The 13,798-nt window shown below is 42.5% G+C and overlaps 1 protein-coding gene across 4 annotated transcripts in view; it reads right to left on the bottom strand.

The window, feature by feature from the left end:
• Positions 1-13,798, bottom strand: part of LOC133139386 (leucine-rich repeat-containing G-protein coupled receptor 6) — a 98,403-nt gene that overhangs the window by 53,792 nt on the left and 30,813 nt on the right. For all 4 annotated transcript variants that reach the window (XM_061258894.1, XM_061258893.1, XM_061258892.1 and 1 more), the window contains exon 2: positions 4,539-4,610. In XM_061258894.1, coding sequence (XP_061114878.1) covers positions 4,539-4,610 — 72 coding nt within the window. The remainder of the gene's footprint in view (positions 1-4,538; positions 4,611-13,798) is intronic.

Below are 13,798 nucleotides of genomic sequence, written 5' to 3' on the forward strand. Positions count from 1 at the left end.
GCCATCCAGCTCAATAGCTCTTTTTTCATATTGAATCTCTTCATGATCACATTAATCTGCATTAATCTACATTTTTTTTTTTAAAAGAGATCAAGGGGGGCGGCACGGATGGTGCAGTGGGTAGCACTGCCGCCTCACAGCAAGGAGGTCCTGGGTTCGAATCCCGGTTGGCCGTGGCCTCTCTGTGTGGAGTTTGCGTGTTCGCGTGGGTTTCCTCCGGGTACTCCGGTTTCCTCCCACAGACCAAAGACATGCAGGTTAGACTGATTGGAGAGTCTAAATTGCCCGTGGGTATGAGTGCGTGCGTGAGTGAATGGTGTGTGTATTCCTGCCTTTCGCCCAATGTATGCTGGGATAGGCTCCAGCCCCCCTGCGACCCTGTTCAGGATAAGCGGGTTAGGATAATGGATGGATGGACCCTGTTGAGGATAAGCGGGTTTGGATAATGGATGGATGGACCCTGTTCAGGATAAGCGGGTTAGGATGATGGATGGACGGACCCTGTTCAGGATAAGCAGGTTAGGATGATGGATGGATGGATGGACCCTGTTCAGGATAAGCGGGTTAGGATGATGGATGGATGGACCCTGTTGAGGATAAGCGGGTTAGGATGATGGATGGATGGACCCTGTTGAGGATAAGCGGGTTAGGATGATGGATGGATGGACCCTGTTCAGGATAAGCAGGTTAGGATGATGGATGGATGGACCCTGTTCAGGATAAGCGGGTTAGGATGATGGATGGATGGATGGACCCTGTTCAGGATAAGCGGGTTAGGATAATGGATGGATGGACCCTGTTGAGGATAAGCGGGTTTGGATAATGGATGGATGGACCCTGTTCAGGATAAGCGGGTTAGGATGATGGATGGACGGACCCTGTTCAGGATAAGCAGGTTAGGATGATGGATGGATGGATGGACCCTGTTCAGGATAAGCGGGTTAGGATGATGGATGGATGGATGGACCCTGTTCAGGATAAGCGGGTTAGGATGATGGATGGATGGACCCTGTTCAGGATAAGCGGGTTAGGATGATGGATGGATGGACCCTGTTCAGGATAAGCGGGTTTGGATAATGGATGGATGGACCCTGTTCAGGATAAGCGGGTTAGAATGATGGATGGATGGACCCTGTTCAGGATAAGCGGGTTAGGATGATGGATGGATGGACGGAGAGCAAAGCTGCCATTAGAGCTCTGCTGTTTGCATTTGGACACAAGTCGAGCTGAATGGCAATGAAAAATTCATAGTTTATTCACTGCTTTGTTTCCTTGGTTTTAAGGGATCTCCATGTTAATTTCCTGATAAGAGACAATTTCCTGATAAAATGCATAGTTCTGGATGATTTAACCCTCCTATTATGTTAAGACTTTATGACCGCTTTTATGTTTGGAGACAAATTGACCCTAACAGTATAAATAAATGCTAAATTATTGCAAAAGAAAAGGTTTTGTCTGTCACCTTCTTATTGTCTCCCAAATGACTAGCCTTTTATCCATAAATAAGAAATCTGTGCGAAACATTTCATTTTAGTTTGGCTGTATGGGAAAGTGCCACCAAAATCATCCACAAAGATACAAATAAAAATGTTTGTATATTTTCTGACATTTTAGATGGTCAAAATAAACCCATACAATGCATGCAAGTTGGTACAGGACTTCTGAAAACAAAGCATTATGTTTATTGCAAGTTTACTGTTTAATCCCACCGAAATGGAAAAAAAAATCATAAGAGCATCAAGCTGATAACTGCACTGAATGGGGTCAAATTGACACCAAACATAAGAGGAGGGTTCATAATCGTGGTTCTGTAAAGTGCGCAGAGGTACATATGGTCCAGGCGACTGGGCTGCCTATCACACTGGGCATGTACTGGCTGCAGTACCTGGCCATACTGAGCAAAAATAATAATAAAAAATAATAACTTCATCCCTGTAGTAATTTGTATGTACTCAATAGAAAATATGTTTATATTCCCTAGTTATTGCTTTAGGTACAATCTCAGTCACGCAACTGGAACTGCGACTGCAGTTGGATTTGGATGTTTCGCGATCTCACCAGAAATGTGTATATTTAATGTATTCCGAGGTTTCATTTCTGGCTTTGGAGCGTAGCGCTCTATGGGAGTTTTTTTCCAATACGGTTAAATTATCCATACATTCTTATGTAAATAGTAAACTATTATTTTTCTGTGTTGAACACGGAGCTGTGGTGGTGCTGACAGGAGTGGAGAACTCTGGGAGGGAAGTTGTTTTGATTTAAATGAAAGACCCTGCAGTTTGGCCTGTCAGGCAAACCGACAGGGTAGACTAAGGTAGGATAAGTATACCCTGAGATGACCTGGGAATATTGCGTTTCCCAGCTGCCCTGACCCTCCGTGGCCCATAAGCGTGCTGGATTCACAGTCGTCTGTGACAGTGCCAGGATCTTTCAGTCCGCAGACCGTTTAAATTACTCATCCTCTCTCATCTGCTCCGCGGTATCTCTCAGTCAACATGGAGGACCTACCAGGTGCTTTCAATTTAGCACTTGATACCCCACGTACCCCCCCCCCTCCCCCTGTTCAGCTGAGTTAAGCCCCGTTCTCACCTGAGCAAATTACCCCTTTGGGGAACCCACAGGCAGGCGGTTGGAGCACTCTTTTTACTGGAACACACACACACGCACACACACACGCACACACACACACACACGCACACACACACACGCACACACACACACACACACGCACACACACACACACACACACACGCACATACACGCACACACACACACACACACACACACACACACACACGCACGCACACACACGCACACACACGCACAAAAATACCTACTGTACAGCGTCCTCAGACAAATGGGGAAATCAACATGTTGTGTGGCCCGGCTCTGGCAAAGTGGCTGTTTCATTTCACACCCTCGCTCAGCTATTAAAAGTGTCAGGGTCAGCAGTAACGCGTTTGATCACCTTCAGTTTCTTTTTTTCTTTACTGTAAGTCTCCGCCCGCCCACCGCAGCTCTTTCCCTTACCTTTTTTTTGTGCTTGACACTGCACCAAAAACTACTGCTATTCTGTGCTTTACCCCAGCCTGGGCTTATACTGTAGTGTATATTACAAACTTTTTTTCCATTCAGGTGCTCAGCTGCATGATCTTACATTTACATCAGCGCAGTACTGAACCTGCTAAAGGTTAAATAAGTTTTCCGTGGGACATGATGCAGTCAGCGCCATCGGGTCCAGCATCGAGGCTTTGTTTTGTTTTGTCCGTTTTAAAAAAACAGGAAGAGAATCAACAGCAACGGAGAGTGCCGGTTGTTTAAGAGTTGGGTGTGTGCGAGCACTTTTCTTATCGGTACAATGGAGACAAAGCTTCCCGCTTTCTATTGTACAAAAGCGGCGCGCAATGGTGCACAATCGTCCTGGACGATTCTTTGGCCGCTCTTTATTCTTGGGTTTACTCGATATGCCAGAGGGGCGCTGGCCCTTCCTCTGCCGCCCTGGTGAAAATAGCGCTGTTCTGAAGACGCATCACCACTGGGACTGAGTCTCTCCAGAGCCGCTCTCGCCAACGCCAGCTCTGATTGGCTCTCCGTCTCGCTCCTGCCCTCGCCTACCTGCCTGCACGAAGCATGTAGCGATACTGTAATGACACCTCGGAATTATAAGGTTCTAACTGACATTTTTATGCAAAAGTGAGTTATCATATGGCGATATACACTCACCGAGCACTTTATTAGGAATATTTTAACTTCATTACACCGACTTATTCAGGCAATAATCTCATCAGCCAATCGTGTGGCAGCAGTGCAATCATGTAGATACGGGTCAGGAGCTTCAGTTAATGTTCACTGCAACCATCATAATGGGTAAAAATTGTGATCTAAGTGACTTGTGGAATGATTGTTGGTGGCAGGTGGTGGTTTGAGTATCTCAGAAACTACTGATCTCCTGGGATTTTCACGCACTCTGGCCTCTAGAGTTTGGAAAAAACAGTGAAAACAACAAAACAAAAAAAAACAGTGAGCAGCAGTTCTGCAGACAGAAACGCTTTGTTAATGAGAGACGTCAGAGGAGAATGGCCACAATCTGCCTGGAGCCCATTCACTTTGGTACCTATGAAGCTCAATATCGTAAAACCACTCAGAACGCAGGTAGAACCTTGTAATTCACGGGGTCACGATAAGACAGTGATGAGACGCAGGCCACACAACGTCACGCACTGACGTTGCCGCACAAGCGTACCGCAGAACAGACAGCTACACAAAGAAAAACCTCCTCAAGGCCCACAGTGCAGCTGAAGCTGTATTCCAAGGGACAACATCACACAATTCTGCTGTTGCGATATGCTGTATATTGTCGTCATCTCAAAAGTCGATGTATTTCACTTTCATTTTTTCAGGTGGGGAAAGAGTGCATAAATATGTAGCTGGTAGAAACATACTGTATGTCCTAATATTGCTGTGAAATTTATCTTGAATTTCCACCCATGACAATTTGTTCAACTGACAGAAATCAACTTGAGAAACTGAGTACTCACAATTCTCCCAAGAAGTGAAGATTATGGAATGCGTTGGGCTGCAACTCGCTGATGTTGTTCATGCTGAGATCCCTGTCAAAAAGGGAGAAAAACGGAGCTTTAGTTGACAACCATGAAAGAACACAGTCTCTGATGGAGTACAGGGCTTGTCTCCCAACATTTGCAAACATTCTGAAGTGCTGTGAGGAGACAGATAGCAAGATAGTCTCACACAGCGCTTTACCAGGCAGTCCTCAGGGAAACTTCTGGAAGTACGAAGCTCTTCGACTTTCCCCAAACCTACTCATTAACATATGGTATACCACTTGGTAAGAGTGTATGGCTAAAAAAACATCTGCACCCTGCAAGAGAACACATCTCTCCAGTATACATGCATTTTTTCCATGGTTTTCAAACAGAAAAACTGAAATTATGCTGAACAATATACATTATGTTTACACAGTAAGTATCTATCATTAGTGTGGAAATTCTTACATTTCAACCTGGAATCACAGGCTTTGGAAGTCAGTTGAAGCCCATCACTGAGAAATTGTGTATCCCATTATGGCATTTGCCTTTTATTATTGTGTAACCTCGCCCCTCCCCCACGCCCATGTGTTAATTCACACTAGCCGAGTGGTCTCCAACCCTAGTCTTGCTGAGCTACAGGGTCTGCTGGTCCTTGTTGTTCCTCTGCACTTAATGAAACAATTAGAGCAGTTGATTATACACCTGGCTCTCAAGAGGGTGCTGATTGTAAGGTGAAAACAAAAACCAGCACTCCTAGACCAGGGTTGGAGACCACTGCACAAGACACAATACAGATAGGAGGGTGAAACTGACAAGTTGGAGAGAGGCTGAGGAGAGCCTTAATTCTGTCTCTTTGATGATTGGTAGTCACTCCCAATAAGGTCCCAGGCCTGTGACACCTCCCTCACCAACCCTGTCTCCCAGCACATTAAAGCATTTGGTAAGTGCCAGTCCCATTGCTACATCATGCCTCCTGACAAGCCCTCAGCTACATAACGCAAGTCAGGTTACTGAAAATGCAAGACTGCTTTTTCAATGAAACATGAGGTTTCTGATATCAAAGACACTCTACACCTGTATTTTCTTACCATCCATCAGAGATGAAGGAACAGAACATTTTCCGCACTGAATCATTTGTACGGCAGCTTTAATTCCCTCCTGGTCGCACATGTTGACGTGTGTGTGTGTGTATGTGTGTGTGTGTGTGTGTGTGTGTGTGGGTGTGTTGGGTGGGAGTGGGTCAGGCTCTAGTTCCAGATGGTTTTTGGAACTCCCTCATAATTTAGCCGTCCGTTCTCTCCAATGCACTTTTGCATGCCACGCTTTCGAGGGATGCTGAACGTTGGGGCTGGATTTCTCTGCGCCTGGTTTGTGTGTATCGCAGTGTACATCTCGTGCACTGTCCTCCCTGTATTATGACTCTGTGCTGATGCTTTGCCCATACAATACGTCATACCAGCCATTCCTGTGGTTGATTTCAAGTTTGATCACACTGTGCTGTGATGATAGGCTGCAGATTGTTGCAATGGATAAAGCTAGTTAAGGCTTTAAATGTGTGACTTTCAAAGTGTATCTGTATGTCATATAAAAACATTTCTTTATTGATAGGGGTTTTTTGTGTGTCTTTTTATCACTGCGTGATATTTTTTCTCTTAATATCACACATTTATTTGTATGCACCAAACTACAAGATGCAGACCGCTTGTTAGCTATACGAACAGGATGAGCAGATTACAGCTTGCTAAGAAGTACCTAAAAGAGCCTGCAGCATTCTGGAAAAAGGTCTTGTGGTCAGATGAGATTGACTTCAAACCAAGGTTGTGTCAGAGTGATGGCAAGAGGAAAGTGTGGAGACCAAAAGGAACTCCCCCATCTATGAAACACAGTGGTAGTGTGTTATTGTTTGGTCTCACTTGTTTTCATTAATGATGGAGCTGCAGATAGCAGCAGTAGAATTAATGCAGAAGCTTAAGTTCAAGCAAATGCCTCCAAACTCATTGGATGGCACTTCCTCCTACAGCAAGACAATGATCCCAAACATACTGCTAAAGCAAAAGAGTTTTTTAAAGCCAATAATATTGAATATTCTTGACTGACCAGGTCATTCACCTGATCTAAATTCAATTGTACATGCATTAAATTACGTACTTAATGCTGAAGAGAAAAGGAAAAACAAGGAAAAGGAAACAAGCCCCTGAAGTAGAAAGTGCTGAAGATGGCTCCAATACAGACCTGACAGATAAATACTCACTCACAAATGTGTGTATGTACTTTGTCCCAAATATTATGGAGCTCACTGTACCTGTCTACTCTAATATACATCAAATTATACACCCTTGGCAAATTATCGCATCTAGTCACCATTAGAATAAAACATTGGTCAATGATATAAAATAAATGACATGCATAATCTTCCTTGATGAAACTATTCAAAAAGTATGTAAGGAGATGCAACTTCTTTCCTTGAGTATAAATTACTGATCAAAACTCTCATTTGCAAAGTAAAACATTAAGTAAATGAGGGATACAAAGCATATTGAAAGCAGGTGCCTCAATACAGGTGTGGCACCCAAGTTACTGTAAGCACGAAACATCCCAGGATGTGCATAGAAATGTTAGGTTATCCCACCATTATTTTGGTGATATTGGTATGAAAGTCTGATGGAAAGACATCAACATGAGGCCACTCTGGTTGAAAGCATTCATTCATCAAACATTATGTCCATTCATTGTTTGAAGATGCAAGGCAAAACAGACAACTGCAAATATCAATCTAGACCATGAACAGGCAGTTTAATCATGAACAAACTGTCAAGAACTTGTTTTTTTGTGAGGTCAGGTAGAGTATTTCTGCTTCTGGGCTGTGTATGACAAGGGGGTAGGCTTTGTTTTAAAATATGGCTATTTACTTTTGTGTTTGCTTTAAATTTGGGTAATTAATTTAAGGTTAATTAAATTATTAGAACATATAATGTTCTCAAGATTAAGAGGTACAAATTATCTTGGAACACTAATTTGCTTAAAGAATGGCTGTGACGACTGTAAAAATATTTAAAGAGGTTAAACATCAGAATAATTCACCAGTCCCTTACAAAAGGAAAACATTAAATTGTCTAAAGAGTGTGCTTTGATTCATTGTCAAGGTTGTTGGAAATTTTAAGGTCATTGTCGCTCATGAACAAAATTTAAATGCTAAATTATTGCATTTATCTTTGTTTGCATTTACTAAGTCATTTTCCAGACAAGAGGGTAATTGTTCATAAAATAGGACCACCAGGCATGAAAATGTAAACGGAAACTCTTGGAAAATATTCACTGTGTGAGCTATGACTCTGACTGACGTGTGGCTGTTTATTTGTTTTGTCAGCCAGTTTTGACATGAAGACAAGAAGAGCTGAATGCTAATTAGCAGTGGTAGGGCTGTGGAAAACTATATGCTGAAAAGATGCCGGAATCTGACCTGGATTGTCCTGTCATGGCGGCAAGGAGCTTAGAGGACGCAGACTTCAAATAATTAAATTAAGCAAGACGGACATGGCCATTATAATTATTTGTTGCCTGAAGGACAACGTCCTTCTTGGCTTCACACAGAATCTGAATAATGCACAGTTGATGTCTGGTATGATATACTGGTTTTGTAAGGTCATATCTCATGCGTAGCCAACCCTGTGGTTCAGTTTCTTGCTAAGAAAAGCTTGAACAGCTTTGAGAACCTGTGCGTGTCAATACTATGACGTGAGATTTCCCAGCCGATGTTCAGCTGTCCAGAGTACTTCATCTGAAACACACTTGCATCTGGACTGGACTGTCTCCATCTCCCTGTCTTCTCCCAACTGCGGCATTCACGTTGATCATGGTAGACCATGCCGGAAAAAAAGAGAAGGATGGCACGGCAGCAAATGAAATCAACATAACTATGGTGATATGTTTTCTATGTCCATTGTTTTGTTGTGTTGTGTCACTTCTGGTTTGGAATTGCTTTAAATATAAGGGCAAAAACTGAAATACATTTTAAAGTTCAATGGCAAGCGTCATCTGCCGAAGCGGAGTTCTTTGCTGTCCATTTACTATTGAGCTCTCGTCCACTTGCCTGAGACCCAGGAAAAATTCTAAGTGAAAACATTGTATTTCCTTGTTTGAGGACGCAGGAGGATAATGACATCCGGTTTGCCGTCTACCTTCTACAATGGTCCACGCGAACACTGCATAACCCTGGAGCTCATCAGCACTGTGTGGAGCTCCATGCCTCTCCACACAGGCCTCAGTAGTGAGTCACAGTGCAGCAAGAATGGCATCTGGAAACTGGAAGGTTCTATACGTAGACGGTAGATGTGGAATGGTCCATTGACAGTTCAAACTCAATGGCCCAAGTTCTGTGGTATCCGTGTTTTACACTTTGAATTTTCGTATTTCAAAGTCTCCAGTAGTGACAACTGTCAAATGGAAACAGACTGGTCTCCTCTGTAGACAGTATCAAGCGTGAATCATACCTCACCTGTTAATGGTTTGAGGCTCTCCTTTTCTGGTTCCTCTACAATGTTTTGGAAAATAATAGCAGCAACTGTCCGATAGCATGGAAGTTGAGATCATTTACATGTGCTAATGAAACGCTCATAATCCACAACAGCTGTTGTGATTTTGTGTTCAAATGAAGGCATCACCCCGCAACCAGTTCTGTTTGGTTGCATGTGTGTCATAACTGTTTTTGATGGATTATCTCAGAGTGACCATGACGTCCTCTTGGACGTGTCCTTCCATATATCCTGTGTTTTCTGTGACTCACAATTGAAGTATTTGGGACCTGCCAAATAACGTGCATATCTGTTCAACTGCACTAGAGGAGACTGACATCATCTGTGGATTACAACTGCACAACCATGAGTGACGATATATTAAAAAATCAATGGTGTCCTTAGGTATGAGGGTGAAGTACAGGCTAAACACACTTTTTAAGGTTTAAAATTCCAATGAAGTAGAATTGGCTCTAACCTTCTTTTATCAATAGCCGTCCTTACGCTAAAATGCAGCTATGTCAGCTTCATCAGCATTACAATTGAGCTGGTCAAGCTGGTCTAGCTGGGTATGAGCTAGTCAACCAGCATGGCCAAACTGGTCTAGTAGGATATGAGCTGGTCAACCAGCTACAAGCTGTTCCAAAACATAGAATGAGCTGGTTAAACCATGTGAAGCTGGGAGCTGGTCTGAACTGGTCAAGTAGCTAAACCATGTGGAAGTGGGAGCTGGGCTGAACTGGTCAACCAGCTTTCAGAACACACAACACTGTTTTGAAACCTTTAAGTTAATTTGTTTTTTTGTACCTGTTCACTGGTCTGCTCTAGGTGCATTAAATGTTTTGTTGCGATTTTCAACTGGTGATGTAGACATCAAATGACTTCAGGTTACTTAGGAATAAAGAGCTGCTGTTGTAATGATTTAGATTTTGTTTTGTGTTTGTGTAGGTTATGATTTTGCGTGCATTTGTGTATGTATGAATGTAACTCTCACTGAGCACTTTTAGGTAGACCTGTACACCAGCTTGTTAATGCAAATATTTAATCAGCCAATCATGTGGCAGCAACTAAATGCATAAAAGCATGCAGACCTGGTCAAGAGGTTCAGCTGTTTTTCAGAGCAAATGTCAGATTGGGGTTCAAATGTGCTTCAAAGTGACTTTGACCGTGGAATGGTTGTTGATGCCAGACAGGGTTTGAGTATATCAGAAACTGCAGATCACACACAACAGAGTTTGCAGGTGTGAAAAAAAACATCCAGTGAGCAGCAGTTCTGCAGGCAAAAACACCTTGTTAATGAGAGAGGTCAGAGGAGAAGGGCCAGAGTGGTCAAAGCTGACAAGAAGGTGACAGTAATGCTAATAACCACATATTACAATAGTGGTATGCAGAAGAGCATCACACACACATAGCATCAAACCTGTGGATAGGCTGCAGCAGCAGAAGACTTAATAAGTCTAAAAAAAAAAGTCTAATAAATCCCTAATAACGTGCTCACTGAGTGTATGTTGAGCTGAATTTCCAGTTGTGTTGTTCCTTTTGTTTTGTATTGTCATGTTTGTTTTACAACAAGAAATTGTTCACAAAAAGGTAACTTAGCAATTAAAGTAACCTGCACATCTGAGGAACCTATGGCTATGTAGAATACTAGGATACTAGAATACTAGAATACTATTCACTCAAGATATGTCCTTTGACTAACCATGAAATTTAAGAAATTTTTTGTTGGGTAAAACAGTGCAATTCTGTGGGTGAAACACCCAGCTGGGTGTGCCTTCTTTATAATCATTTTTTCACACAGCTTTTGCACACCGGGCACCTCGTGTTTCTCTGCTCTGGGCCCTGTTCTGTGTGCATCCAGCTGCAAATGACCCTATTTTGATGTGCTTCAAGAAAAACAAAAAAACACTGTCATTCTTTTCTCTGCAGGATGCAGGAGAAATTGCTTTCTGTTGTTGACACTGTTTCAGCCCACAGACATACAATTCCAAAAAAGTCATTTCACTTTTCAACTCGTTTTGCATCTTACTCTTCAAAATGCCAAAAGGGAGTACCCTCCGTTTATTCACGGTTGTTCAAAAAGAAAAAACATCAAACTTTCCAGCTGAAATCAGTTCAGCAATTCCGTTAATGTCGTCAGTGTAGCGACTGGCCGGAGCGGAGAAATGGTGAAAGAAATTGCACTTAAGATGACTGTCTTTTTGTTTAGAACAACTCTTCCTGCGTATTTTACTAGTTAAGGATTTGGAGGAACCTAAGCACTTGTAAGTCACTTTGGATTAAAAGCGTCTGCCAAATGACTAAAATGTAAAAAATGTGTCGCTGTCCAAATAGTTACGGACAGCGCTGTGTGAATAAAGCTAAAAGGGGTGCCCAGGCAAAAAGTGAAGATCCACACTGAAGAAATCCAGGGCGGTAACGTGACCAGACTCCTCCGTTCAAGTCGAGGCAGAGATGCGGCTGCATTATACCAAAATCTTTGAAGTGGATGTCAAGGGCCTCGTCCTTCCGATGATTCCTGGCAAAGGTATGCTTTCATCTCCTGCTGCCGTTTCATCATGAAAGCTGGAGGAGGCTGGAGGAGGAGAACCCCCCCCCCCCCAAACCTCCCCAAAGACAGCAGAGAGAAAAAAATGTCTCCTTGCCTCTGGGGGCCTGGGACTGGAATTGGGTGGAGAACACGTGCAAGGCTTGTGTCAGAAACCATTAGCGAGACGGTTATCATACAGAGCAAAAGATGGAAGACAGGGAGAACACTCAAACACCTGTGCTCCTGTGGAACTCAGGTACAAGGCAAGGTGGTACACTGTGCACCCTGTTTTTACCTTTGTCTGAAACTTGACTGATAATTTCTATTGCTATCCTCTGCCAAATATATTTTTTCTTCCCATCCTCCTGAAGTTTCCTGAGTATGTATCTTTTGCCCTTCCCCCATGCCAGGGATCGTAAAGTGCGGCCATTGAATCAAAATCCAGCCCAGGGTTTCTTTTTGCCTGGGTGATTATCTCAACAATTAGTGCTGGCCAGACTGTGAATACTACGGCTCTGAAACAAACAAACAATTTTCAAACTGGCATTTGATGTTTACAATGGACTGCGCATACAAGAAAACTACAATGGTTTTGTCTGTGTTTGTCATACAACTTGTGTTAGGGGAGCAAACATAAGAATGTGTTCAACAGCATAACGTGTATATGCATATGATAATTGAGTAGGTCACGGAGATCACAGGATTAATTTAAGCCTTAAAGTTAGAATGTTTTCGTCTCAAAAACAGGCAACTTAAATTAAGCAGGTGATAGCAGCAATGCCACATAAGCAATTCCAAAAAATTTGAATCACTTCAAACTTCAAACTTTTTTGATTGTCTTGGAAAAAAAAAAAAAGTAACATAACGAGCTAAATAAATATTGGCCTCCTCGCAATGGGAAGGTCGACCGGAATTGTTCCCAACCTGCCTACAAACCACAAAAACACAACAAACCCGACAGAAACAAAGTCCACTAAACCAACATAAAACGGCATTCAGAAAACCCCCAAAACCCAACTGCAACACACCTACACCGAGCAGCAAGATAAAATGACAGTAGAGTATGGGAGGGCAGTTGGTGTAGGCATTTTCCAAATTAGTACAGGTGCGGGTGGTTGCCAATTAGCATAGAGAAAGGGCAGGGATCATATATCACGATCCTCGAGGGCCGAGAACTGCGATTTCAATTCTAATTGTGTGCTATTAGTTTCAGGTTCCATCTATGGTTTAATTTGCTTTACTGAACAATTGGAAACATTTACTGGGTAAATAAAGATATTTACTTTACCAAGTGTCAAGCCTTCGATAGAAAAAGCATAAATCTAGAAAGCATGATAAGGTTCAATTCTATGTATTGGTGCTATTGAATGAGAGAAGCCCAATCACATGCGACATTGCACAAGATGTCCCACTCATAGTCACGCGAAATCGCTGAAAACACTAAATGCTGAAAGGCTTTGAAATCGCTGAAAACATCACGGAAAGCACACAGCGTGAAGTACTGGCCTGAAGAGGGGTACATACTTTGGGATTTTGTCCATTCTTAAAAGACTCAGATAATATTGAAGCAAATGCATTCTATGGTCTTGGTTAAATGTCATTGAGCAATACGGTGGTCGATTTCAGGCCATATCACGAAAACGCCTGCTGCAAATTTAATGGCCTTTAAACGGTTTGAGAAACGTGGGAACAGCATTCCACAAAAATCTTTTGCTCTGTTTTCCCAATTTCAGACCTTTTTTTAAAAATGTTTAACCATAAGCAGACTGTTGCAGGCAGTACGCTGTCATTTAAATTAGCAAACAATGGTAAACACAAAAATAGCCCTAATTCGGTCAGATTCAGAGCAGACCAGTGCCTGATCTTACATAGCCACACACTTCCCATTTACGTTATTGAGCTTAAAAAGCAAGCCCATTTACACATCTAATGAAGCAAACAATGCCCTATGCACTTATCTGATGTTAGAACTTCTAGAGGGTTCTTTACATGCATTAGGGAGGTATTCATTGCTTTGGAGAAAGACAAGTGCATTACACATAAAGAAATCAAAGGAAAATGTAATCAATATCAAAGAATCCCAAGGGGGTTGGGATGGAAATTGAACTTTGAGAAATGACTGCATTTATGTGCAAGTCCTTCCAGTGATGCTACTGCTATAGGGTAAAAAATATTGGAAGTATGACTTGAATTTGCCTTGTGGTTATGTG

The sequence above is a fragment of the Conger conger genome, chromosome 10 (assembly GCF_963514075.1).
Source record: "Conger conger chromosome 10, fConCon1.1, whole genome shotgun sequence".
Lineage (NCBI taxonomy): Eukaryota > Metazoa > Chordata > Actinopteri > Anguilliformes > Congridae > Conger > Conger conger.